The following is a 27,973-nucleotide window of genomic DNA, read 5'->3' as shown; positions in this document are numbered from 1 at the left end:
TTACAGTGTCTTAGTGTAGCGGGTATTAATTTACCGTGTAATCTTTTTGCATAACTGTAGCATATCATATTTTCCTCCCCACATGTAGCGACAGGATGTTGCTTCTCATCAGCTGGATATGAGATGGAAATACTCCCAAAAAATCCTTGGCACTCAGTCAGTGCTTCAGTCAAAATCCTCAAGTCTGTTTATGCTGTACTTTAAGCCTCATTCTGCAGCGCCTAAATTCACATTTAGTATGATTTATTGAATCACGGCTTTAATATACGTACAATTATTTCTTAGGAGCACCAATAGTTAAAAATGTTGACATAAGATTGGAAAAAGGTGTATGATATTACAAAATATTTTCTTTTGTGTATATATGTGTCAAGTTGCCAGCCATCTGTTGCACGTTTGCCTATATGCAGATAACAACATGCAAGAAATGAGAAGAATAAGACGAAAAAGTTTTCAGTATTTCCCTATATTCATTTTAAATCGTTGTAAAGGCGATGTTGAATTTCCTGAATGGCAATTTGTCAACGCAGGATGAGTCCATTTGGAAAGGTGTGTTTGTTTGTAGCATCTGCACAACAAGCTTTCTCTCTCTCCCCTCCTCCCTTTTCACCGGAAAGAATTTCATTCTTATCAAACAATAACAATTTGCTGAATTAAGCCTCGATATTTTAATATGCCTGAAAGCAGCACACAGTGACCGAGGGAACAGAAATAGTGCACAAATCCATTGCGCGCAGTGGTACGATCAAGCCGAGAGCGAGAGAGGGGGAGAGAGAGAGGAGAAAAGAGAGAGAGAGTGTTCACTTTTCCACCAGTGAGGGACACACACTGAAGAGGGTGCAAAAAATCAAATCCAAATTTAATTGACAGCGTGACTTTTATGTCTCCACAAGTGTCTCCGCAATGTCCACCAAGGCAGAGCAGTGTGAGTAGAGAATGCATGTGTTTCTGTCATGTTATATGTATTTGTATATATATTTTTTATTTTTTGTGTGAGAGAGGACGAGGGGAGCTGTCCTTGGTGATGATGAGAGCTCGGTTGCCAAGGCAGCTTGCAACACGTTCTCACTGCAGAGGAAGGCTGGAGGACTCGATGTGTGTGTATGTGCGCGTGTGTGATGTGTACGAGTGTGTGTATCCCCCCCCCCCCCTTCCTCACTCCTCCGCATTTCTTTGCATCTTAAAACAAGTCCATCGATCATTTGCACAGCATTTTAAATGACAGCTAAATTAACAAATTCAACACAAATGCGGACAAGTCAATTCGAGTCGCTTCTGTCAAGGTCGATTCGTTTTTTTTGTTTTTTTCCCTAAGCAATATGGTGGCATGAAGAGTGCTCATTAATATGCTGGGATCAGGCTGGTGGGAAGCTTTCTCCTTCTTGTTTGTGAACAGGTGGAAAAACAACCTGTATTCTTCCATAATGCTCAGTACTTTCCACACACGCATGTTGACCCAGCTATTAGTCATTTGTATGAGTCAACATTTCGTTTTTATCTGGTTAAAAGTTGTGGTGATGCTGTCCAGTGGTCAATAATGTCATGTGTTTCAGTTTGTTTTTTATTTTTCAAAATAGGATGGATGGATGGAATTTAAATGTTCAACAGATTGATCATTCATGATATGATGTGTGTGTATAGTAAAATGGGCTAAAACATGACAGACATAATGATTGTGTCTCAATGCTGTTGTGGCCAGGCTACAAGTGTAAACAGTGTCTTTATTAGAATATAATGAAAAATGCACACACTACAATGATAAAAAACGGGGTAAAATTAACTCAATTTGGGTTAAAATTGGACTCTAATTTACCTTTTTTTTTTTTTTTGCAAGATGACTTAAAGTTGGTTCAAATTGAGGAAAGTCTGGGATGGATGGTTGGATAAATTTGCCTTGAGACTTGAACCAAATTCCTTCAGCACATGTTGACTTCTATGAGCATTAGATAAGCGTCCCCCCTCGGGCTTCTTTTAAGCTTGTAGAAATAGCTCAAAAAGGTCATTCGAAAAGGGCCAGAGGGCATTGGAATCACAGTCTATGTTTAATTTTGTTACTGGAACATCTGTGTTATATGGTTGCGAGAGACCACGCATTTAACTGAATGCATGTTAAAGCAATAATATTTTTTTGTTTAGCGTGTCTCAAATTATTAATCCGCTTGTCACTCTGCTCTTTATTTTGTCTATAGTTGCTTCTAAGATACGATACTTGCAAGAGTATCACAACCGTGTGCAACACAATATATACCCGGTGCCGTCTGGAACTGACATTGCAAACACACTGAAATACTTTTCTCAAACCCTGCTCAGGTAAGTAAACCGTTCTGGAACCAACAGGTAACACATTTCAAAATGTCTGATATTTAGACTTCTACATGGTCAGATAATTTTAGCACTTTAGTGACACACTTTTTGGACTCCAAAGAGAATAATCGAGGGACAAAGTGAAGGAAGACGGCCACCATTAGCTCTCGAAAGATTTTTTCAAAAAACCAGCTGAGGTGGAGCTTCAGGATGTTTATTGATTCAATGGTCAGCTGCTGAATAAACACTTCCCTGATGTGACCCTCCCTGAGGGGCCCATGGGGGGCTGCTCCACAGTTGTGGGGTCAGCCCGCTCCCACGGGTGCCGTGGTAGGCGGAGGAAGGACATCCTCCTCCAGTGCAGGCCAAGTGGGCAGCCATTTTAGACACATGCCGGACCTTATTCTTTTGCTAGTGACCCTTGTTTGGAGTCGTTACATTTGTATTGTTTTTACCACTCCCAAGATGATCCCATTGGGTTGAGATCTTGGAAGATGGACCAATCTCATCTTGATATCTCCCTGCAGTGAGATTTTCTTCAATGTTGGCATGGCTAATTTTAGGAGACGCCAACTTTAATCACTCTGCCATCAATGTGTCACACCCTGTCTTCTCCACACTCTGGTTGTGATTTTCATTTGATGGAGGTACTGTATAATTCAAAACATGAGGCAGTCGCAGCAGCTGAATAACCAGTTTTGCATAGGCAGTGATGATTTGGCATAATTTACTTCCACAAATGTAGTGTTAGTTGTATAAAAGGGAAATACAGAGGCTTTCCAGTGATATCAAGTGGATTGTTACTACAGAGAAATAATCTCTAAATTTATTTAGGACTATCCACTATCATCAGCCGCTTTAGCGAGTCATTATACTGTGACTTGGTTCAGCAGAATAAACGCCAAAACCATGACAATCTGTCTCACGTGATGATGTCATCGCATTGAGAAAAGGAATTATTCATTCCTTTTTCTGGCAAGCTTCATCCTGACCTCTACAATACAGGCTCCAGAGACTATTTGCATAGTCACACCATTTTTTTTCCAGATGCAGATAAAAAAATATTTTTTTAGTATTATCTGACCATATTTTCAGCATAAAAATTTTCACTTATTGCAACACATAGTTATTTTTAATTGGCAGTTTAGGGTTTGACAGTCAATGTCACGTGTCTGTATCAGTGCATTTCTACATGTGTTTTATGTGTATATGTGTGTTTGTATGCGTGTGTGTGAGTGAGTGTGCGTGTGCGTGCGTGTGTGTGTGGAGACACATGCAAGTATGTCTGCGTCTGCGTGTATCAGTCCAGTGTATGCGTGCGAGTATGTTTGTTCATGGTTCAATTCAATGATGTATTCTGTAAATGAGAAATGGGCAGTGAAAAAGTCAGAGGTACACTCTGTGTGTTGATTCTGTAACAAACATGTACAGTGGATACAGTGAAGGCGCCCCTGTTAAAACAAAATTAAAAACAATAAAGTGGACAATAAATCTCCCCATCCTTTTTTTTTTAAATCAACCGAATTGCATTATTAATTTTGATGTGCATTTCTGTCACCATCAATATATTTAAGTAAATTACTAGTTGTTATTCAGATTTTTCAAGATTTTTTTTTTAAATGGATTTATTTCCATCAGAAAAATATGATGTATTTTTTTATAGGGGTGTGTTCACTTTGTCCATCCACTGTATGTGACTTACCAGTACAACTTTGAGGGGACACGTCATAAAATGTTGCGTACTGCTGCTAATGCTCAAATATTTAATGTGTAACAATTGTAAAATAATTCAATCCCCCCGTTCTGACTTCCCATCCAAATGTTAATAAGAAAGAGGCATTTTAACAAAAAGATGCTTTATAATCCAATGGACCAGCTGTAGTTCTTCGTATGAATAAAAAGAGCAATGCTCTCTGGCCCCCTCCCCCCTCCTCCACCCTAGATGCTCAACCCGACAAGTTTTTCCTTTTTTTTCTTTTTTCTTCCCCCTTAAGATGCAATATGTCCACCACCTTCCCCAGGGGACAGCAAACACAATTGTCCATCCCGCATTAGCTCACAAACATAATTGTTACCAGTCATCCCCCTTGATACAACCTATTCCTTTGTCATTCTAGTTTCTCCTCTACCGTAGACTAGTGGCATTTATTTTAGAAACCTGAATCCATATGCCTGTTGGATCTCATTATTTCTCCCGATGATACTGGTGCAGTATCATATTGTATGCATACGGACATTATTTCTCTGGTGCAATAAACATGTGTTGTGAAATAGGAGCACTTGATCTAACCTCACACACATGTTTATTACTGGCTGAAGCATGTTTCAAAAGTGTCACCTCTGTATTTTCCCTAAGCCAATTTGGTGTCACTCCCATCCTTGACCCCTACTAAAGACAAGGAAATTTCTTTTTTTTCTTTTTTTTTCTTTTTTTTTTGTCTCTCTCTCTCTCCCCCTTTCCCCACAAATTCCACTCCCGCACATTGGCCTTTTTTGCATGGTAGCCGTCGCTGATTGGATGAAGGCAGCCAGCAAGGGGACAGCCGTTTGCGCTGTTCCTTTAATCTGGAGAAGTATGGGGTTGCCACTGAAAACATGCCATTTTTTATATTTTTGCTCCTTGTCACCAGATACGCATGAGATGCAGTGATCATCGCAGTATGTGCTCATATTTTTTTGTTTTTTGTTTTTTACAAGTTTGACAAATGGAGACCAATTGAGTCAAAGTGGCTGCGAACACAGCGAACAGGGCAATACAGTCAACTAGTGAGACACTGCATCCTATGTGGGGTTTATCTGGGTTTGTTTTTTTCTATTTACGCTGTCTCTGTAGTGCCATTTCAATGTAATGTGCTGTTTTTTTGTGTCTTTGTTGTCTCTTTTTTTCCCTTGTTCCCCTTCCCTTACCCTCCCTCCCCTCCCCCCTGCCCTCCCCCTCCCACCCCGGAGCAGCATTCTGTCCCGCACAGGCAGGAAGGAGAACCAGGAAGCTTCCAAATTGGCCGTGCCCATGACCATGTGTCTTTTTCCTGTGCCATTCCCACTCACCCCATCTCTAAGACCACAAGTCAGTTCCATCAACCCTACAGTTACTCGCTCCCTCCTTTACAGCGTTCTGCGCGATGCCCCTTCAGACCGCGGGGGGCAGGGGCAGCAGAGTCGGGACGCTCAGCTCTCAGAGTACCCCTCTCTGGACTATCAGGGCCTCTATGTGACCCTCGTGACCCTGCTTGACCTGGTGCCCCTGCTGCAGCACGGTCAGCATGGTGAGTCAAGGCCCCAGTGCACCACTGTTTGTCATCATCATCCCCCCCTGAGCCGTCTGGCCTGCATGAAGCCACTTCCGCTTTTTTGGCCTCTTTTGTAACGGGATGGAAAGAAGTCCTGCTGAGGATCTTGAGGGATGCATGGGTGTGATTGGGAGCACGCTGGATCCTGTCAACCTAATCGTTCATAAGCCATTGGACACACCAGCCATAGGCCTTCTCTTCTGTGCATCATATTCGACTGCATGTTTGTTATGTGCAGTGGGAGGAAATGTTTATGCTCATGTCAAATGACGCTAAATGGAAAACGTATGCATACTGTAAGGCAAAGTTTGACATTGTTACCAGACTAGGGAATGATTGCCAGTTTTTTTTTCTTTTCACAGTCAGTGCTCTTTATTCTCATGAATATTTTACCTCAGTTAAAGAAAGCCAGAAAGCATGAAATCCCATCACCTTGACTAGAATGCTCCACTTTGCCTGAGTGCAAACTTCACTTTTAGCAGCTTTTCAAGAAAGCCCATATTCCAATTGTTCTTTCTTTCATTGCTGTACTGATAAATGATGAAATGTAGTTCCAATTGTTTTTGCATTGTGGCTGTGTACAGTATGTGAGTACTGTATGTACAGCTCATTGAATGAGTGTCTGTGTATCTCTCTTTGTCTTTTTTTGTTTGTTTTGTTTTGCCTCTTCTCTTTCCCATCAGATCTGGGCCAGTCCATATTTTACACAACAACTTGCCTTCTGCCCTTTCTCAGTGATGACATTCTCAGCACTTTGCCCTATACTATGATCTCCACTTTAGCTACATTTCCCCCCTTCCTCCACAAAGACATCATTGAGTACCTCAGCACCTCTTTTCTCCCCATGGCCATATGTAAGTAAATATTCACATATAAGCATACTGTACATAAGTCTCGACATGATAAAAAAAAAAGATACTGGAAAGTTAATTTGATGAGATTCAGTTAGCAAGCACACACAGGTACAAAGGTTATTGGTGAGGACGTATTGTAATTAATTGTGACAGTTATAGATGAAGTTTATTTGCCTTCATCTTTGTTTGCTTCATCGTAGGGGAAATTATTTTGGGTCATCTGTTAAATTATTTTGTACTCAGAGGGAAGTTAATAATGATACGAGCCCGCAAGTTAGTAAATGCCGGAACAAGTGAGTCACACTGGATACAAAAAAATAATTGGAAGCAGATTTTTGGTTGACTTTGGAGTTTCCACTTTCGTCAGTGTCCATAATTGCTTGTCACGGGGGTCCCTCCTCGACATTTATTATTTTGGCAGCGATGAAAGGGGACTTACACTTATGTTTGGAGTCCAATCATTTTTGTTATGCGGCACATTAAAGTAGATTCTATCTTTCAGTACTGTATAAAAATGGACTCATGCTAGATAGTTATGACAAAGTGCAAAATTACAAAAATAAAGCTAATGCCACAAAATCAAGTTTATCAAGTTGTTATCCGTCTTATGTCTCTCAAATGCAGTGGGATCCACGCGGAGGGAAGGGGGAGTCCCTGCCTATGTTAATCTGTCTGCTTCCTCTATGCTAATGATAGCAATGCAGTACACGACAAATCCAGGTAATCCACCATGTTTGCCGCCTTCGGAGTGTTCATGTGAATAAACTATATGGACAAAAATATTGGGACAGTTTGAACACAAATAAATGCCTGTTTAGTTCATCCCAAAGGTTAAGGATTAAGAAGGTTATGAATAAAGATTTGCAAATAATTTGTCAGTCTACTCCAAATGTGACTGATTAAATCGGAGGTAGCAAAGTCGTTTTTGTTGTGAGCCACATCAAAGTTTGGGGTTCCCTCGGAGGGACATTATTTTTTCAATTTATTTTGAGCGGGTTATTATAACAAAAAACACGATTTGCCTTTGTGGGCTACATACAATTATGTGGCGGGCCGGATCTAGCCCCCGGGCCTTGCGTTTGAAACGTTGATTGATAACATAACGTAAAAGCTGTATTCCAATATTTTTGTCCATTGTGTGTATATAAAAAAAAAAATGAAATAATTGGTACCTCTGCTCCTTCCCAGTTTATCACTGTCAGTTGCTGGAGTGTTTAATGAAGCACAAACAGGAAGTGTGGAAGGTACTCTATTTTTTTTAATATATTTTCTCTACCACTGAGATTAACTCCTAGTTGGATTTCATGAGTGTGTGCATCATGCATCAACTTTATACTTGACATATTTATTGCATGCAGGACCTTCTTTATGTCATATCTTATGGTCCATCCCAAGTCAAACCTCCAGCAGTGCAAATGCTTTTTCATTACTGGCCCAACCTGAAACCACCAGGAGCCATCAGTGAATACCGAGGGCTGCAGTACACTGGTCAGATCTTTTTTATATTTCATCTCTCGGCTCCAAATGTCCTTGAACTAACCAAAGCTCTCCATTTGCCCTTCTGCGATTTATTCCTAACAGCCTGGAACCCCATTCACTGTCAACATATTGAGTGCCACAATGCCATCAATAAACCTGCTGTCAAGGTGACCCAAGTCAAGATGTGCCTTAAATGTATTTCGATTCTCCTGTGTGTGTGTTTTTTTTTAAATCCGAACTGTTCTGTTTTGCAAGAATCACACATGAACCGTACACGACTGCATGTGGCATGCATGCTGCAGATTGTTCAAGCACACACACACATCAGCGTGTTTGCTTTTGTGAGCCCCACGGTAAATAAATCAGTGAACATCCAGGCAGCTGTAATGATATCAGCATCACTACGCACACACACACACATCAGTCTCTACTGTTTGTTGCTCTCTTTTATTTGCCTGGTCTGCCTCCATGCAGCCATGCTCAAAATGGACAAATAGAGTGTGAGCAGGAGCAGGGACAGGAGATGGATTTCAATTACTTGGAGGGGGAGGGGAGGGCTGGACTTAATTGGAAGTGGTGACCCCACGTAGCCCTTGGGGATGGAGGTGCAGGGAACAGTAATTCACAGTTCACTTTATACCAAGCACAGGTTGCAAAGGAGCAGAGTGCACCATATGCAGGAAGCCATTCACATCGAGGCATGTCGAGACTGGCGTGGTGTGACAGTAGTTCTTTAGCAAGAATAAAATAGTTGGCTCATTTAAAATATACAGTATGTATTGTTGTGTTTGTTAACATTGAAAAGAAGCCATGATTCTAAAGTACTTTTCTTTTGCAGATGTGTATAGATCCCACTCTTTCTGTTGCCCTGGGAGACAAGCCGCCTCCTCTTTACATATGCGAGGAGTGCAGCCAGCGGATAGCCGGGTATGCAAGGCTTCCTCATAGGGCCGACCGATATGCCTTTAGATAAAATCTAAAAATTCATTTCCACAAAATGTACATTTTCAAGTTTAATAGATTTTTTATTTTAATTGCACTTCACTTATAGACAAAACAAGTCAAAACACCCTCCTCCATTTTGGTATTTGCTTTGTTATTTCTATTGATACAAAACTCGAAACAGTAAAAACACATTGTTCCCACTTTTTCAGAGACCACGCCGAATGGCTTGTTGATGTCCTTCTGCCCCAAGGTGAGCCTTCCTAACTGTAGTTTTGAATAAAATATCCTCTGAAGTACACTCGCTTTTAGTTTGATGGAGCAAATGCTCTCGAGTACTGTATGTGACTGTGTGTGTAGGTTCCACACCCCTGCTTTAAAATATGTATTTTTTTTCCTTGTTGGTTATGCAATGTCCTTCATTTGATTTGCAGCTGAAATATCTGCCATTTGTCAAAAGAAGGTAAGAATATTTGAATTATATGCACAGAAATGATTTGTAGATAGTGCAGTTGTGTTTGAACATAAATAGACTAAATAGACTTATTTTCCACTTCGTCAATTTCTTGTGACATTTCCAGTCAGAGGATATTAATTAATCAAATAAAAATGTAAATGATATGTGGTCGACATACATTATACTTTACAACAAGGTGGACAAGCGTATTTTGCTGAAGCGGCGTAAGATAAGTGATTGCTCCCTAATAGCGACACCTCGAATATTGAATCTGAGATGAGCTCCAGGATTCCAATCAGGCATAGCAACCCGTTGTTGTCAACAGAATGGGTCAGCCTCCACCTAGTTTGTCCAGAACATTTAATCCACATCCTCTCCCCCTTTTGCAGCAGGCTTTGCTCCGCTCATCTCAGAAAGCCTTTTCCACTCCCACCTGGATTTACACCGGAGCTTTCATTATTAATTGAGTCATCTTTCCTCCTGCTCATTGCGTGTCACATTGGCCATCGCGAACGCACCAGCATTCCCAAATCTTTAAAAATACCACCAACGTTTAGAAATATAACATCACTGCTGAAAGATGAATGATTGAATGAGGCATGTCACCATCTGAGGACAAATATGTTAATTTGATAGGGAGCACTGCATCCCTCTAATGGTAGAAGATTAGAGGCTGATCAGATTAGGATGGTTCCCTCGTGCCATGCTTTTTATTTTTAGAAGCCCGAGACACTGGGGACGCAAAAAGATTTTTTTTTTTAAATCCCAGCAGATGTGGATGTTTCTCAGCAAATGCTTCTGATATTTTGAGACTTGCAAGTAGCTTGAGATGAATATGACAGTAAGACGGAATACAAATTAGCATGTTGACTCTTTCCTCTCATGACTCGACCTCGTGTCGTCTCAGAACTGTAGCTCTCACGTCAGGAGGGCTGTGGTCACCTGCTTCTCGGCCGGTTGCTGCGGGCGCCATGGTAACCGGCCTGTCCGCTATTGCAAGCGTTGCCATGTCAACCACCACAGCAGCGAGGTGGGGGCTGCGGCGGAGACCCATCTGTACCAGACTTCGCCTCCTCCGATCAACACCCGGGAGTGCGGGGCTGAGGAGCTAGTTTGCACCGTGGAAGCTGTTATAAGGTGACCTCACAGTTGTGTCATCCTGTTAATTGGGTTTTAAGATGGAGACTTGCAGGATCAGGAGAATACTCGGATGACTGACTATACAATCCATGGATGGAATATTACGTGCACACTCTAATTACAAAGTTTCAACAAATCTGAATTTACAGAGATAATAATTTGTCACTAACATAAAATAGATTACCGTATTTTCCGGACTATAAAAACCAAAAATTTTCTCAAAAGCCGAATGTCCGGTGCGCCTTATATATGGACCAAATTCCTAAATTTAAACTGGCCCGAAGCATTGTGTCATGAAATCAATCATAAGTGGCCCGCTGAAGACTATGAATCATGAATCAAAAAGACTATGGATCATTATTTTGTGATTATAAAGTAGTTTGTTGCATCTGAAGTTGAATTAAAAAAGATAAAATGGAGAATGATATGATTTGGATTAAAAATCTGACATGATGCATTAATGGTGCGCCTTATAGTCCGGTGCACCTTATGTAAGGACAACGTTTTAAAATGGGCCATTCAGTGAAGGTGCGCCTTATAGTCCGGTGTGCCTTATAGTCCGGAAAATACGGTAATACAAAATACAATACTATGCATGTGGACTTCATCCTGTGAGCTGTTTTGGTAACTGAGAAGGTTCATCATCAGTATGATGTCGTGCATTTCTACACCCACCACAATAATAATGTAAAACTGGATGTCCTTAGAATATTTTTCTCCTCCTTCCATATCTCCCCAGCCTACTCAAGGAGGCTGAAATCCACGCAGAACAACGCGAGTTTGAACTAAACCGCCGTCGGCAGATGGGCCTGTCTTCCTCGCATCACTCTCTGGACAACATCGAGTTTGATAACAAGGAGGACGACCAGCATGACCAACGCCTCCTCAGTCAGTTTGGCATCTGGTTCCTGGTGTGTACTGAAGGCTCGTCGATAAGATAAATAAGGACTTGCACGTCACATAGCTACCTTATCGCCACTATATGGCTTATTACTCCGCTTCTCTCAGGTGAGCTTGTGTACCCCCAACGAGAACACACCCACTGAGAGTCTGGCCCGGTTGGTCAGTATGGTTTTCCAGTGGTTTCATTCTACCGCCTATATGATGGATGACGAGGTGGGAAGCCTGGTGGAGAAACTGAAGCCACAATTTGTCACCAAGTGGTTAAAAACAGTCTGTGATGTGCGATTTGACGTCATGGTTATGTGTCTCCTGCCCAAACCCGTCGAGTTTGCCAGGGTAAGGTCACACAAGTGGCACAAATATCACGACAATTATTGGTTGGCGGTCATTCATTGGGTTATGAATTGCATTTTTTCTCCTCAGGTTGGAGGTTATTGGGACAAGTCCTGTAGCACAGTGACCCAACTGAAGGAAGGTCTAAATCGTATTTTGTGTTTAATCCCTTACAATGTCATCAGCCAACCACTATGGGAATGTTTCATGCCTGAGTGGCTGGAGGCCATTCGAACGGAGGTGCCCGACCAGCAACTCAAAGAATTTCGGGAAGTCCTAAGGTAAATGTGACTGTCATGCAAGTCGTTTGAGTAAGTACGTAAAAGAGTAGCCAACTCTATTTTAAGATCTACGATAATTAAAATCATTTCTCCCTGGTTTGTTCATGCAGCAAGATGTTTGACATTGAGCTGTGCCCGCTTCCTTTCTCCATGGAAGAAATGTTTGGCTTCATCAGCTGCAGATTTTCTGGTTATCCAGCGTCTGTGCAAGAGCAGGCTCTGCTGTGGTTGCATGTAAGCACACACACACACACACTCACACACTCTTCCTCTTGACCATCCCGTGGTTCTGTCCACAGCGCGTGTGAATTGAACAGGTTGTCGTAGTGTGTCAAGTCTGGGCAGGAGCCTGCTGAATATGGATCTGGGTCACAGAATGAGACGGGGGGAGAGAGGAGAGATTTTGGCTTCTATCCCATATGCACTTAGAGCTTGCCACCATGGATCATTTTCAAGTTTTCTGACACAACTCTGATGGAGAGATTGCATTAATTTAGATTTAGTAAATAGGTCAGATTCAAATCGCAGAGACAAATGATGGTTTGCCACTCATATGTCATATCCCCCAAAAAGTCATTTGCTGTGTCAAAAGGATTTGCAGTACATTTGCATAGTCATGTTTGCTCAAAAGCAAAACACGGTCTCACTTTTTTTGGTCGAATAAAAAATATGAATAAATAAACGTTCCCTTTAAATGGTTTTACTGTAGGTGCTGTCAGAGCTGGATATCGTGGTGCCTCTGCAGTTGCTAATTGGGATGTTCTCGGATGGTGTGAACTCTTTGAAAGAGCTGGCCAATCAGAAGAAGGCACGTGCCTCCGATCTGACTAGCAACACTGGAGCTCGCAGGGTGAGGAACTCGAAATAACTTCGACATTTATTACAGTATAATCTCTTTATCATTCCTCGCCACACTCTTAAAAATATTAAAACAAGCACCGGCGTGATGTTACGACATAACTCGAAGGTCAATTTATGAATGCTTTTGTAAAGCCTGAACGCATTTGAACTATTGTTGGATGTGACTTCTACCGTTCATGTACCGGATGTTGCCATGGTAACTGCCAAATTCTAAATATAGATTCCTGAAAGGGCTTAATTGGACTTATCTGCAATAATGATGTAGCGCTCCCATTTACATTGAGCCTTGATATTTTCAACTTCTGTGTTTCTGTCCATGTAGGTGAGCGTGGTGTCAGATCCGGGCCGCCGTGGGCAACACAACACCCTCAGCCCGTTCCCAAGTCCTTTCAGGAGCCCGTTCCGCAGTCCGCTACGTTGTAGTCCGTTTAAAAACCTGGGTCACGCCACTGGCCATTGCGCTTTGGATTTAGACTGTGACGACGACGACATGAACCTGGGCTGTTTCATCCTCATGTTTGACCTCATACTAAAACAGGTGACCTTTTGAAATGCATTGATGTGTCATATGGTTGTCACTCAAGTCGTGAGGGTCATCTCCTTGTCCGCTGTCCCAGATGGAACTGCAGGATGATGGCGTGATGCTCGGTTTAGACACCAGCCTGGGGAAAGATATTGTAGGGATCATCAACAATGTCTTCCAAGCCCCGTGGGGTGGCTCGCACACCTGCCAGAAGGATGAGAAGGCCCTGGAGTGCAGCCTTTGCCAATCCAGCATCCTGTGTTACCAGCTGGGCTGCGAGCTTTTGGAGAGGTTGACCCCCCGGGAGGAGATACGCCTGGTGGTGAGACACAGCGTGCATTTTGATTCCACTGAATCTTAATGAAGCTTGCGTGGTAGCAACTAAAGCATTTTAAACTGCATCTTGTTATTCATCTTGATGGGGAAACGTGCCGCTGATTTTCTCCGCAGGAACCGACAGATTGTTTAGAGGAAACATTATTGCTTCCTCAGCCAGATTTCTCCGTCGGAGCAGAGAACGGAAGCGAGGAAGAAGACAACCCGAGTGCGGCGCATACTGACAACCACAACAACCATTCTCCTGATACTGCATGTAAATGTTATCCCCATCTTGTCACACGACAAACTGTGCCCAAAAATAACATCACATGTGGCTGAGTAAACATTAGCGGAAGTCTCTATTGCCCCTGAAGTGGTGACAGGTATATATTTCAGAAACCTTTGTTCGGCTCACCGTATATGAGCGCAACATGAATCAGTCAAAGGTCATGAACAGAAAATCGATGATGTCATGGCGCTGGCATCCCCAAGGGGATTCTTCGGTCAGCATCTAGGCAACTATGACGTGTTTTGTGATTATTTACCTAAAAGGTTACTTCCCGTCTAATTAGTAGCAGGAAGTAAATTTACATGCACAATATTTGAATTTCTTCATTTTTTTTCCTTGCAGCTATGAAAAACAACTCAGATAAGAAGTTCTCCTATGAGCAACTTCCTGTGTCCTTGAAACTCATATACACAATATTGCAGGTAAAATTGAACACGGGTAGGAATTATTTGGAAGAATTTGTGATTTTATTTTATTGTTGTTTGATTTCAGGAAATGTCCAAGTTTGAAGAGCCTGACATCTTGTTTAACATGTTGAACTGTCTGAGGATCTTGTGTCTACATGGAGAGTGTTTGTACTTTGCCCGTAAGGATCACCCCCAGTTTCTGGCCTACATCCAGGAAAAAATGCTCATCCCGAGGTATGAGCTAAATGCCCGCCAACACATTGCTTCGTTAAGAAGGCTAAATGCCTCTTCTCTATTTATGTTTCAGTCTGTGGTCGATGTTGAAGTCCGAGTTTTGCCAGTTAGCCTCTCTGGCGGTGCCTCAGCTCCTTCACGCTCTCTCTCTGTCCCACGGGGCGGACATCTTCTGGAACCTCATCAACACAAACTTCAACAGCAAAGATTGGAAAATACGATTTGAAGCAGGTGAGATGACAGTCATTTGTTTCTCTGCCTCTGCCTCGTGATGAAATGGATCATCTGAAAAAGACCCCCTTTCCCTTTATATAACATACGTTTTACACCACTGCCCACATCTCCTCCCTTGTTGTCATGGTTACAGTTCGGCTCGAACACTCGGCAAATAGGAATTGACGGCTTGATATGATTTTTTTTTAACCACCTTGTGGTTGTCTACGAGTTGACCTTGAGAGAATCAGGGAGACTCTGCAATAAAAGTTCAGATTGCTTTATTTGTCCTTGTAGCCATATCAACAAATTTATCTCTAGGCCAGTGTTGTCAGCCTCGTGGCTTGATGTTTGAATAAATATCAAATTATTGTAATATTTCAATCGTTCCAAGGTCGTCTTTTCTTGGAATACATAGTACTTCATGTTTCCTGAAGTGTGACATGACTAACGGGGCATGTATATTGTGCCAACAGTGACACCTAGTGTTCATTTATGTGTAGTGCAGCAATTACACCTAAGTCAATAAAAAATTACAATATTAAGCAAAATGCTGCTTATTAATTGTCCATATTGGTTTCAAATTTGTTTTTGGGCAAGGAATAGTACGATTGTCTAGTGTTAGCACACCTATCATATATAAAAATGTTTTATTCTTCTGTTTATGATATTGTCATAGTGGAGAAGGTCGCAGTGCTGTGCCGCTTTCTCGATATTGGAGCGGTGACTAAAAACCACCTGCTCAAGTACTCTTTGGCGCACGCCTTCTGCTGCTTACTGGCTTCGGTGGAGGATGTTAATCCGGCTGTGGCCACCCGAGCCAGACTGCTGCTGGACACCATTAAGAGGCCAGCACTGCAGGTGAACACCATACACAGCAATCCTTTATCCTGAACACAAACTACTGAAGAGCCACTTTGATATTCTTCACTATAATTTAATTTAGATTTTCCTATTGTGTCCCCTGATTGGTGCTCTTCTTTTTTTTTGTATGAGCTATGTAGGGCTTGTGCCTTTGCCTGGATTTCCAGTTTGACACAGTTGTGAGGGATCGGCCTGTCATCCTCAGCAAATTGCTCCTGCTTCATTTCCTGAAGAAAGACGTACCAGCTCTCAGCTGGGAGTTTTTCGTCAACCGCTTTGAAACATTATCGCTTGAAGCTCAGTTGCACCTGGACTGTAACAAGGAGTTCCCTTTCCCTACAAGTATGTGAAATCATTTTGCTTGTGACAATCACAGCCCGTTTAGATTTGAAATACAATTCCTTTTGACAGCCATCACTGCAGTGCGAACCAACGTGGCAAACCTCAGCGATGCGGCAATGTGGAAAATACGACGGGCGCGCTTCGCCCGGAACCGCCAGAAGAGTGTGCGTTCCTTGCGTGACAGCGTGAAGGGCGGCCCTCCAGAGTCCAAGCGGGCGTTCTCACTCCCCGAGTCACTGAGCAACCGACTTTGTGAGTCGTGCGTGTGTGTCCTGTGACATTTTCATTTAGGCTGTGATCCTGAAGCAAGAGCAGGGCTCCCACTAATCACAAAAAGTCAGTGTAATGGTCACTATTTTTTTAAACTACTATGTCGACCAACATACTTGTGTGTACCTAGACATGTGCCCTGAGGTACCTTTTCCTGTCAGTTCTCTAAGATGTGTCCTTCTTATTTGCTTTATAGCGCTAAGGCTAACCAGGCAAGAGCACTCTGCCCCAACACTCGGTGAAATGATCGAGAAGGTTCTGCCAGGTAAAAAAAAAATAATAATTTTACAACTCCGCATGTTTACCACATACATTCCATAAACATTTGTCCAAGGATATATATTCATTATACACATATGGACAAAATGATTGGGAAATCTTTAGCCAGTTCTGAAGTGACCTTTAATGAGCCCTGATCAAGTCGATCAAACATCTGTGAAAGAAGCTGAAAGCCTCTGCGGCACATTTCCTCCAACTCTGAATCACCTCAGTCTCTCCTACAGGCCAGACGCTGTCTCCTGAAGACGACAGCATCATCCAAGACCTACTCCCAGAGGACGCCGGCATTGACCACCAGACTGTTCACCAGCTCATCATGGTGCTCATGAAATTCATGGCCAAAGACAAGAGCAGTGCCGAGGCAGACATCGGCAGCGCCAAGGCCTTCAACACGGTGAAGCGGCACCTCTATGTGTTGCTGGGTTACGACCAGCAGGAGGGCTGCTTCATGATTGCACCTCAAAAGATGCGTACCTCGACATGCTTCAATGCTTTCATTGCTGGTATTGCACAGGTGACTAATTTTTATTACAAAACTGTTTCATGAATATTATAGTGTGTGCTATGTACGCTGAAGCGTTCAATGTCATTTCTTTCAGGTCCTGGACTATAACATCGGTTTAGGGAAACAACTGCTCCCCCTGGTGGTTCAGGTTTTAAAGTACTGCACCTGTCCTCAGCTGAGACACTATTTCCAACAGCCACCCCGATGCTCACTTTGGGCCCTGAGGCCACACATGAGACAGATGTGGCTCAAAGCGCTCCTGGTCATTCTGTATAAGGTAACACCTCTTAAAAACTTGTCATAAAAGAAATACTATACAGTAGCTAAAAAAAATTTCATTTTTCAGTATCCTTACAGAGAAATGGATGGAAGCAAAGTTGTCCTCCATCTGATCTACATTACTATCAACACCCTGAACGCCCAGTATCATAGCTGCCGTCCCCACGCCACCGCTGGTCCCCTTTACAGTGACAACTCCAACATGAGCCGTTATAGTGAAAAGGAAAAAGGTAAACGAGTACCGTATTTTCCGGACTATAAGGCACACCTAAAAACCTAACATTTTCTCAAAAGCCGACAGTGCGCCTTATATATGGACCAAATTCCTAAATTTAAACTGGCCCGAAGAATTGTGTCATGAAATCAATCATAAGTGGCCCGCTGAAGACTATGAATCATGAATCAAAAAAACTATGGATCATTATTTTGTGATTATAAAGTCATTTGTTGCGTCTGAAGTTGAAATAAAAAAGATAAAATGGAGAATGATTTGATTTGGATTAAAAATCTGACATGATGCATTAATGGTGCGCCTTATAGTCCGGTGCACCTTATATAAGGACAAAGTTTTAAAATGGGCCATTCATTGAAGGTGCGCATTATAATCCGGTGCGCCTTATAGTCCGGAAAATACGGTAACACCAAAATATGTTGTAATGAGGTTTTGGCCCACTATGACAACACTATTCAACACTATGGACAGTAGACACAATTTTTTTTATTTTCATTCTGCTCTGTTTACTCTCTTTTTCAGAAGAGGATAGTGTATTTGACGAGTCCGATGTTCATGACACGCCCACCGGAGCGGCTAACAAGGAGTCGCAAACCTTCTTTGCCCGCCTGAAGAGAATTGGCGGCAGCAAGTCTGTGAAATACCAACCAGTCGAGCTGAACGCAAAGAAAAGTAAGAGATTTGTGCTCAGTGATGACATATTTTGTTTGACGATGTCTCATCGATTCTCTTTTACCCACGTCAGGTGAAATTGAGTTGTCAGAGTACCGGGAAGCAAGTGCACTTCAGGACAGCATCCTGCACTGCGTGAGGGAGGAGAGCACCAGGAAGAAACGTCTGCAGGCCATGAACAAGCAGAAGTCTCTGGACATCTCTAATACTGACTCGATCCTCTTCAACCTGGACGAACATCGACGTAAATCCTGCATCGATCGCTGCGACTTACGAGCGCCCCCTGCTGTCCTACCCCCAACGGCCTCCGGCCGCAGCAGGCGTCATGGCAAAGGATCATGCGATGGATCTTGGGTTCGAACGGAAGGCAGCGATGCGGTGGACAGGCGGGGCTCTCGAGGAGGACAGTCCGACATCTCCAAACCTGTCATACCAGAGGTCCGCCTCAGCTGCATGGAGACTTTTGAGGACAAGCTGGATCATGGTTCCGCTGGGGGGTCAGCTGCGGGAAAGGAAGACCAAGACCTCATTGACCTCTCCTCTGACTGCACCTCCATTCCGGAGAAGCACTCCCTGCTCTCCATGTCTGACAGTGACTCCTTAGTTTTCGAACCCTTACCTCCACTCAGGATCGTTGAGAGTGACGAGGACTTTGACCTCAACACCATAATAGGCTCAAAGTTCAATGGAAGTCCAAAAGTTCTGGCTTCCCCCGGGAGTAGTAACACATTGCGGCTGTCCCCTGTGGTGCAGGTGAGTGTGGAGGACTGCTCGAGTGAAAAAAGGATCACAGACCTTCTGACAGGAGAAGCATTTTTGGGAAAGAAACTGACTCCTTCAAGTTCTTTGGAACTCCCCGAGCGACTGGAGAACATCTGCCACGAGAGCCCCATCATGACCCTGAAGCAGAAGAGAGACCTGCTGAGGAAGACACCCCGCGTGCCAGACACCTCACTAGATGATGCATTCGGGGCACTCGAGGAGGCCAAGGCCTCAAGCCCCTCCGGCAGAACGATCTTCTTGGACATCCCGGAAGACAGAGCCGAACCTCTGTCCTCACCGGAGAGAAGCAACGACGAGGAAGAGGACGGTGACGATGAGGAAGACGACGACATGATCGATGAAGCGGACAGCGAACTCAAAACGCATGACGGCGATGACAATGACGAAGCGGAGTTTAAAATTCAGATTGTTCCTCGACAGAGGAAGCAGAGGAAGATAGCTGTGAGCGCCATCCAGAGAGAATACCTGGACATCTCGTTCAACACTTTTGATAAGCTTGGCAACGAGCAGGATACGGACACAGGTGAGTTAGAACCGTACAAAACACTTTTAGCATTCTGGCGTCAACTTTTTGTCATTCATTTACATGAACAGTTGTTAGACACACACACACGTACACACATTGATGGAGGAACTCACCCGACAAGTGTTTGCGCCACCGTGCAGATCACAAAGCTATGTCCACCTTGGAAAAGCCACGAGAATCTTCCTCAGCGCCAACACTTGAAGCCGCAATGCCCGAAACAAGCCACCGCTCTTCAGTATCCGGTAAGACCCCCCCCACCCCCAAATTACTATGTTTTATTTAGAAACAAAAACAAAAAAGCTCTGCAGGGATTAGCACACAAGCTACACATCGGCTAAATGGTGTCATTTCATGATTATTTGGACTCACATCCGTTTTCCATAACACTCTGCTAACATTTAAAAGCAACTTGAAATTTATTTGTGTTGTGACCTTCAGCTCAGTATCGTCAGGTGAAGCGAGGTTCTCTGGGCGCACTGACCATGAGCCAATTGATGAAGAGACAACTGGAGCATCAGTCCAGCGCGCCGCACAACATCAGCACTTGGGACACAGGTTGCTCATTAATTGGAGTGACCTCATTAACCCCGATAACTTGTATTGTTTTGATGAATGCTTTTCCTGCACCATAGGTCCAACAAAAACCAGTCTGCTCTCAGCGCCCAGCACGGTTAGCATGTTTGTCCCTGCACCTGAAGAATTCATTGATGAGCAGCCGACATTAATGTCTGACAGGTGAATTAAGACATTTTTGAATAAATATGGCAATGGGAGGAGCAAAATAATAGTTTAGAGACGACCAGTGGTGCAGAAGTGTGAGTTTTGTTTCTATCTGACGTTTTAGGTGTCGAGACTGCGCGGCTGTGCTGGAAGAATACGACGAAGAGACCCTGGGCTTGGCGGTGGTGGTCCTTTCCATGTTCATCCACCTCAGCCCTGATCTAGCTGCTCCTATGCTCCTGGACATCATGCAATCTGTGGGCAGGTAGAGCAGCTCCCCCTCCCTGCAACCTCCATCCACGCTGCACTTAGATGAAGATTCGCAAATAACCCTCAGGACGTATGCATGATTCATTCCCGGAGTCTAATCCACTGCTTTGACTTCTTTCAGGCTGGCTTCCAGTGCTAACTTTTCTGGACAAGCTGAGAGGTATGACACGAAGCTGTCTCACGAAGATATGCACGATGAGATGAATGATTTCCGTATAATTTATGTGGCCATTTCTCCTTGTGCTTTGCAGCATGTTGATCCCAGGAAATGTTGCAGGTGTAGCCAAGCAGTTCCTCCGTTGTATGTTCCACCAACTGGCTCCAAATGGAGTCTTGCCTCAACTCTTCCAAAGCAACATTAAAGGTCAACTCCTAACACTTGAATTTGAACTTTACAGGACAAATCAAACTAAAATAACCTTTTCTCTGCAGATGGAAGTTTTCTTCGGACCCTTGCCTCCTCGCTTATAGATTTTAATGAGCTGAGTTCTGTCGCTGCTCTCAATATGCTTCTGGAGGTGAGCATTCTCTTCATTTGTATTTCAACCAGCAGGAGGCGCTCTTGTCAAAGCATTGGCAGGCCAACTTTGGTTCCAACCAGGCAGCATAAGCCCATTTCAAACAATTCCTCCGGGTATCCAAGAGAACCCGCCTTATTACCCTGCACAACTGCACCAGTTGATCGTTACTGCTGGGTTAAATAAATGACACAGATAAAAACCCAGTGAGGCGTGGGGACCCCATGCGAGCAATAATCTCTGCTTCGGTGTCCTAAATCCACCGCTGCAGTTCTGAGTATTGTGATTGAACAGAACTGAATGATCAGTTAAATGGAAATATAACAATGCTTATAGAATGGCCTTATATAATACTTGATGCATCTGTGCCCCCTCCCCTGCAGGGGTTGAACAACAAGAAGAGTCTGCCAGCAGGAGGCACTATGCTGCACTGCTTGGACAACATTGCTACCTTCATGGAGGCCCTCCCTATGGACTCCCCAAGCAACCTGTGGACCACCATTTGCAACCAATTCCAGGCCTTCCTCACCAAACTGCCCTCTGTGCTTCCTCTGAAGGTAGCCCTCGACGCCATTGCTCACTTAGCCTGCGCCTGATATGGTTTGATGTGATTATGGCTGGAGAGAAAGCATGGAGCAGTGCCCTTGTCAGGTTCAATATCATTGAGTCTTCAGATTGTAATTGATTTGACTCTGCCGCTTTTGACCTTGGAGGTCAAATTAAAGTGTCCCTAATCATTTTATCCTCACATGAATTTGATCCAATGTTATGATGATGCATTATAGTGGGAAAAAAAAAGTTGTATGGACTTTTGTAATTAGAAAAGTCTTCTCATTAAAGCTTTTTCAATCTTTAGTGCCCCATGGATTCCAGCTTGAGGATTATCATTTGCCTTCTGAAAATTCCAACCACAAATGCAACTCGGGTAAGATCAGTGAAGATTTTGGGAGAAGCTCATTTATATAAATCCTGGCCTTGAACATCTCACCTCTTGTGTCCCACAGAGCCTTCTGGAGCCTTTTTCCAAGTTGCTGAGCTTTGTCATCCAGTATGGCATCTTCAGCCTTTCCTACTTAGTCGAATTGTGTGGACTCTGCTACAAAGCATTCAACAAGGTACATTAGTCTTAATTGTGTTTATGCTCAACACAGGAATTGGTTTTTCATTTCCTAAAAAACACAAAAGTCTCCATTTTGATTATGTTATTGTTACTTACACAATCTGAGTGAATGACTCGCAGCAAAAACATCTGATACCAGGTTTGTATTTCTGCTGCCTTTCTGAAACTGGATAGGATCATTCACTCACTATGATTGATTTGTTGTTCCCCACAAAATGGCGCTGTAAGAAACAGATCAGGATGCAATAATCCACCACGATTTCTTTCTGATAACACAATGCAGTGCCTCAACTGTATCCACCCTGGAAAGAGTTAAAACCTTTTAAACAAATTAGCTAAAAATGTTGACTTGTGTTGTTTCGGCCGCCATCATTCTTTCGGTGGTGTGCTACTTCCCTGACTCCGCAGACAACCAGAAATGTGGCCATGCGTCACACATGATTAAATAGGCAATCAGCCAGTATTGATTAACATGATTAGTTGGTTTGCTGTTGGGTCTGTGGCGGCTTTCTGAGGTGCAGTCTCAGGCGACGATGCAGCTCGGGCTCGTCTAGGACGTTTGGCCCCGAGCATCCTCAATCCTCCACCACTGTCAACAGCGCATGCTTTATGTCTCCTGCAGTATCGATTTTCCACACCCGCTTCAATTCCTCACCGGACAATATCCGCTTTTCAAAACCCAGAGTCACTATCAACAATTACTCTTGGAACCTGTCCGATATATATTTTTAAAGGGATTTCTGGGAAGGGGTTCTCAACTCATCTCACCTGTCTCATGAGGTCAGGTTTTAAAGTTGTAAGTTTATTTTTTGGACTGAAGTTGGCCGTTGTACTATGCATCAGTGGATGCTGCTGCAACTGGGCCTGTGGCTTTCTATTTACTGAAGGTGACATGCTCCATTAAGTTTTAATTTAAAGAGCTCAAGTGTGGCCGTGCAAAAGCCACACATATGCTGGAGATAGAAAGGAAACACAGTGGGTGTGTTAAAATAGTGGCCTTTTTGTAATAGGATCATAAAAATAATATTTTTTTTAAGAATTATGGGATCGTTTTTACCAATTAAAAAACATCAAAAGGGTTGTTTTGTTGAACCATCTTTTGCTTGGCAACTTCTCATGTGCCCCACAAATTCTCCATCATCTTTTTGGCAAACGGTTGGGTGACCCCAAGAGGCCTGTGCAAAACCTTTGCAGTCAGGCACAATCTGAAAGTTGGACAGAGGTCAAATGTTGCTGAATTACAAGTAAAAAAAAAAGTGCTTCATCAGCATAATCAACCACTTACTCCATTTTATATCTATCCATGCATTTTCTATAGGATTCTTCCTAATTAGGGTGAACTGGAGTCTATTCGAGCTGACTTTGGGCAAGAGACAGGAACTGGTTGTCGGCCAATTGCAGAACACAAATAGACAAGTTAGAGTTATCGGTAAAATGTGGGTCAAAGAATCAAAATCCCGAAGCTCAGAACTTTGAGTCAGAATCTCGAAATAATGGGCTTGAATCGTTTCTTAAGGCCAAGGGGCGTGTCCACTTCCAAGTAAGACACATCCGGAGCGGCTTTCCATTCCTTGGGAGCATGCGGGCAACATAAGCAAACAAGATGGCACAGAGAAAGAAAGGCAAAAGTGGAAGCCAAGAGATGACAGTGTGGTTTGTAAACAGGCAGCTGGGCTTTGTGTGGAAGGGATGAACAAAGAGAGCAGCCTGTCCTCAGGGAGGGAGAAGCCAGCCTGACAGCCTCATCCGAGCTGCCTGGGACTCGGGGAGGAGAGATCTGGACTGGCCTAAATCTACTCCTCATCCTCACTATTGTCTGTCTATTCTCTGGCTCCCTCCCGCCCTCTCGCCGCCTGTCCTTCCCCTTCTATTCAGCCTCACGAGTTGATGCTCTCCTCGCAGCATGAGTAAGGGAGAGCGATAATAGAAAAAGGCAGTCCTTGCTGCATGGCTACATTTACTCCCTTCTCTTATCTCCTCACATCCAGGAGCGAGATAAGTTCTACATGTCACGCATTGTGGTGCTGGAGCTGCTTCAAGCGCTCAAGTTCAAATCCCCGCTGCCTGACACAAACTTGTTACTGCTGGTCCAGGTAAAAAAAAAGCACAGCAAAAAATCCAACGCTGACATGTTTGTTCAAACTGCACTGTGGTGTATTTGCCAGTTCATTTGTGCAGATACCGGCACACGGCTAGCAGAATCCACCATCATCCAAAAGCACATGATCGCTACATTGCCCGGGGTAAGATTCTACTAAGAACCTTATTAGAATCAGCAGGCGGCCTAAAAATAAAATATGTGTCCCGTTCTAACAGTGCACAACAGCAGCAATGGAATGCATGAGACAATACATAAGTGAACTCCTGGACTTTATTGCAGATATGCACACGCTAACCAAACTCAAGGTGAGTCTTATTTTGCATCACAAGAGCATTTTCTTTTTTAATTGGCAGAGGTCACTGTGCCCCAATATGTCCTTCAGAGTCACATGAAGGCTTGCTGCCAGCCGTTGCATGAGGACACTTTTGGAGGGAACCTTAAAGTGGGCTTGGCGCAAGTGGCCGCCATGGAGATCAGTAAAGGCAATCACCGTGACAACAAAGCTGTGGTCCGTTATCTTCCTTGGCTTTACCATCCTCCTTCCACCATGCAACAAGGGTGAGACTCAATTTAATTATCATTTAAATTGCGCAGAATAATTCAGTGCAGCAAAATTTTTTATTAACTACTGTTTTATTTTGGGCACTAAATATCTCCAACTTCTACTTTCCTGACTGTGTCACATTGAGCAGACGAATGGTGCCTGGAGTGTCATAAAATATTGATGATAATGGAAAAAATAGCATTGTCGTGATGTCATGAATGTGTGGTTCCTGCGCAGTCCAAAGGAATTCATCGAGTGCGTCTCCCACGTGCGTCAGCTGTCCTGGCTCCTCCTGGGATCCCTCACACATTGTGCCCTGCATCAGGGTTCCACTTCCTGTATGCCCATCCCTCTTGATGCTGGCTCCCACATTGCTGATCATCTTATCGTCATCCTTATTGGCTTTCCTGAACAGTCCAAGGTTTGACTAGAATCATTTCATCCGTTCAAATGATCGCTTTTATTCATGGCTGCTTTCTCATGGGCTCTCGCAGACGTCGGTGCTGCACATGTGCTCTTTGTTCCACGCCTTCATGTTCGCCCAGTTGTGGACCATCTACTGTGAGCAGGCGGCCGCCGCTCCTACTTTGCAGAACCAGAACCAGACAGAGTTTTCATCCAGCGCCATTCTGACAGGCCTGGAGTTCTGGAGTCGTGTGACACCCAGCATTCTGGAGCTCATGGCGCACAATAAGGTGGTGAGTGCTTTGCTGTCAAGTGCAAAATTTGCTCTTAAAATGTGGAGAATAGGATATGTGAAGAGTCCTCAAAAAAAGAACCTTTTTTGTTCTTTTATTTCAGATGGTGGAGATGGTGTGTCTTCATGTTATTAGCCTGATGGAAGCACTGCAGGAGTGCAACTCAACCATCTTTGTCAAGGTTTGTGTGAAATTTACATCTGCACTTCCCAAATGAATAAATAAATAAATAAATAAATAAATAAATGATTTTAAAAAAATATGTACTTTGTGGATTTTAGTGGGTCTGTCTGGAACATATTAACACAAAATAATGACATCATTTCTCCCCATTTATTTTTTCCCTTAGCTTATTCCAATGTGGCTACCCATGATACAGTCCAACCTTAAGGTAACCCCCAACAAATATCATCCAAATATCCAAGCAAATTTTTCAGACGGTTTGAGTGGTTAACTGACCCCCCCCCCCCCCTCATTAGCACCTGTCGGCAGGTCTACAGCTGCGTCTCCAGGCCATCCAGAACCGCGTGAACCACCAGTGTCTGCAAGCTCAGACGCCGGGGGCGCCGCCCTTCGCGCTGCGCAAGTGGCTTCAGTGCACTCAATTCAAGATGGCTCAGGTGGAGATCCAGTCATCTGAGGCCGCCTCGCAGTTCTACCCCATGTAACCTACTTTCTGCAATTCCGCTCTGAATAACCAAAAAGGATGCTCACCTGGGCTGAACTGCCTTTAGTTTGATATGTACAGTAGATCTGTGCTATTTACTGTTATGGCTCACTTGCAGAAGATTTCTATTTATCTGTGTTGTGCTCTGAATGCAAATGCGTACTCACTCTATGACATTCTATCTTTTTCGACTGAACAATAAAAGTTCTTTTTTTTTTAGAAGACACCTTGTCATTTACTATATTCAAATGTGACATTTACTTCCCTTTCTCGTCCCCGCTCATATTCCAAATGTCCATTTTACCATAATGCGAATGGCAGCGCGATTAAATCAGCCCGCCTTGTTTACTGTTGCGAACCAGAGACTGGATCTCTCCCGGAAAACGACATGACATGCATTTAGCCAGCTCGCCGTCTCCGATTCTTGTCAGAACGACCGTCACGCTGCCTCTCGCCATCACGACTCGCATCCATCAGGAGGCCGTGCGAGTTGCGGGAGCAGCTTCCTAACTCGATAAAACGGAGTTAGAGCTTGGAGTTAAACGAGACGATTTTGGTTAGAGATTCTCCCCCGCCACCGCACCCTCTACCAGCGGCGCCCCAGCCCAAAGTGGAGGCCTCCCCTTCCTCCCCTTAGCCGACTTCTACCAAGCAAACGCAATTACCTTTGGCATAATGTGGTTTGTTGTGATGGATCATTGTTGTGAGGTCTAACTGCATTAGCCTGAGGATAACAGATGTCATGACAGCAGGGCATATTTGTCTCCTTTTTTGATTTCATTATCAAGCTTTAACATTAATACAATTTAAAAATTGAAGAACGAGACAACCGTGTCATTCGTAAACGAGCTGTTTGGGGATTTGACTTTTTATTTGTGCGTGCAAAAGAGGACCAGTGATGAGAGGTGTGAGTCAAATGAGTCACAATGTGACTAATGAACTCACACACATGCGCGCTCACGCACTCAACCCGGCTAACCCGCAAGGCTGGCTGAATCAGGCTTGCAGTGACAACCTTGTCATCAAACCGCCAGTCCTGGCTCATCAACGCTCTCCTGCTGCGGGAGGGTGAACAAAAGTGAGACTGCTTTGCGTGTGTGTGTGTGGGAGTGCACAGGTCTAATCAAGTCAGGGTTGCATCTGTCACTTGCACTGGCGAGATCATTTTTTCTCAAAGCCTCTACAGGTATGCAGCACACCCTGACCCACCTGCCTGACGACCTCCTGGAGAACAGTGTGGCAATCAACTGACCAAAGCTCTCTTCAAAGATTGCCAAGGTCAGAACACACTTAGTGGTGGGAAATAAAGTATAAATACATTCCATCTATAGACAAGTTAACAAAACATCCCCTTGTGTACTGTGGATGATCATAAAGCTTGTTGAGAACGTGGCAATCTCTGCTGCCCCCGCCCAGTGCTGTCACTTTGTTTTTATTACAGCAAAAGGCACGCAGGCCGGGCCGGACAATGTTTAAATTGCTCACAGTGTCCATTGGCGTTAGCGTCAAGTGGCACATCCACAGCCAGTAGTCAACGATGCTTCATTCACATTAGAATTCATTGAGTCTTCAGTGTTCCTCGGAATCATTATACGGGACATGTATGCAGCCACAACATTAAGCACACCTACCTGATCAGACGTCAAAGTGGTGTCAGCTTTATATCTTTTTTTTTTTACATTATCAGAGAGCTATAAAATGTTAAGTTGCAGTATACAGTTGTGAAGAACAGCACAGTGAGACTGACGATACAAT

At 43.7% G+C, this 27,973-nt stretch overlaps 1 protein-coding gene across 1 annotated transcript; it reads left to right on the top strand.

Annotated features, from left to right (window-relative positions):
• The first annotated feature begins 789 nt into the window (after positions 1–789).
• LOC119116418 (protein unc-79 homolog) lies at positions 790–26,442 on the top strand. The gene is given in 51 exon segments (XM_037241754.1): positions 790–925; positions 2,190–2,310; positions 5,416–5,570; positions 6,278–6,448; positions 7,073–7,168; positions 7,637–7,692; positions 7,807–7,936; positions 8,030–8,094; positions 8,766–8,854; positions 9,082–9,122; positions 9,304–9,332; positions 10,234–10,463; positions 11,206–11,377; positions 11,475–11,705; positions 11,793–11,983; positions 12,094–12,217; positions 12,693–12,833; positions 13,167–13,382; positions 13,462–13,689; positions 13,818–13,959; positions 14,317–14,396; positions 14,467–14,615; positions 14,689–14,846; positions 15,508–15,689; positions 15,833–16,034; positions 16,104–16,286; positions 16,501–16,569; positions 16,796–17,097; positions 17,183–17,365; positions 17,435–17,597; positions 18,122–18,271; positions 18,345–19,577; positions 19,721–19,822; positions 20,019–20,207; positions 20,210–20,315; positions 20,425–20,565; positions 20,692–20,730; positions 20,822–20,934; positions 21,003–21,088; positions 21,472–21,645; positions 21,945–22,013; positions 22,093–22,203; positions 24,197–24,301; positions 24,374–24,451; positions 24,525–24,614; positions 24,692–24,867; positions 25,091–25,274; positions 25,348–25,551; positions 25,655–25,732; positions 25,901–25,942; positions 26,031–26,442. Coding segments are annotated over 51 exon segments (7,980 nt in total). The 5' UTR covers positions 790–903; the 3' UTR covers positions 26,220–26,442.
• Positions 26,443–27,973: the final 1,531 nt, after the last annotated feature.

This window comes from Syngnathus acus, chromosome 22 (assembly GCF_901709675.1).
Source record: "Syngnathus acus chromosome 22, fSynAcu1.2, whole genome shotgun sequence".
Classification (NCBI taxonomy): domain Eukaryota; kingdom Metazoa; phylum Chordata; class Actinopteri; order Syngnathiformes; family Syngnathidae; genus Syngnathus; species Syngnathus acus.
The sequence above is the reverse complement of the archived record's forward strand: the minus strand, read 5'-3'. Positions and strand labels throughout refer to the sequence as shown.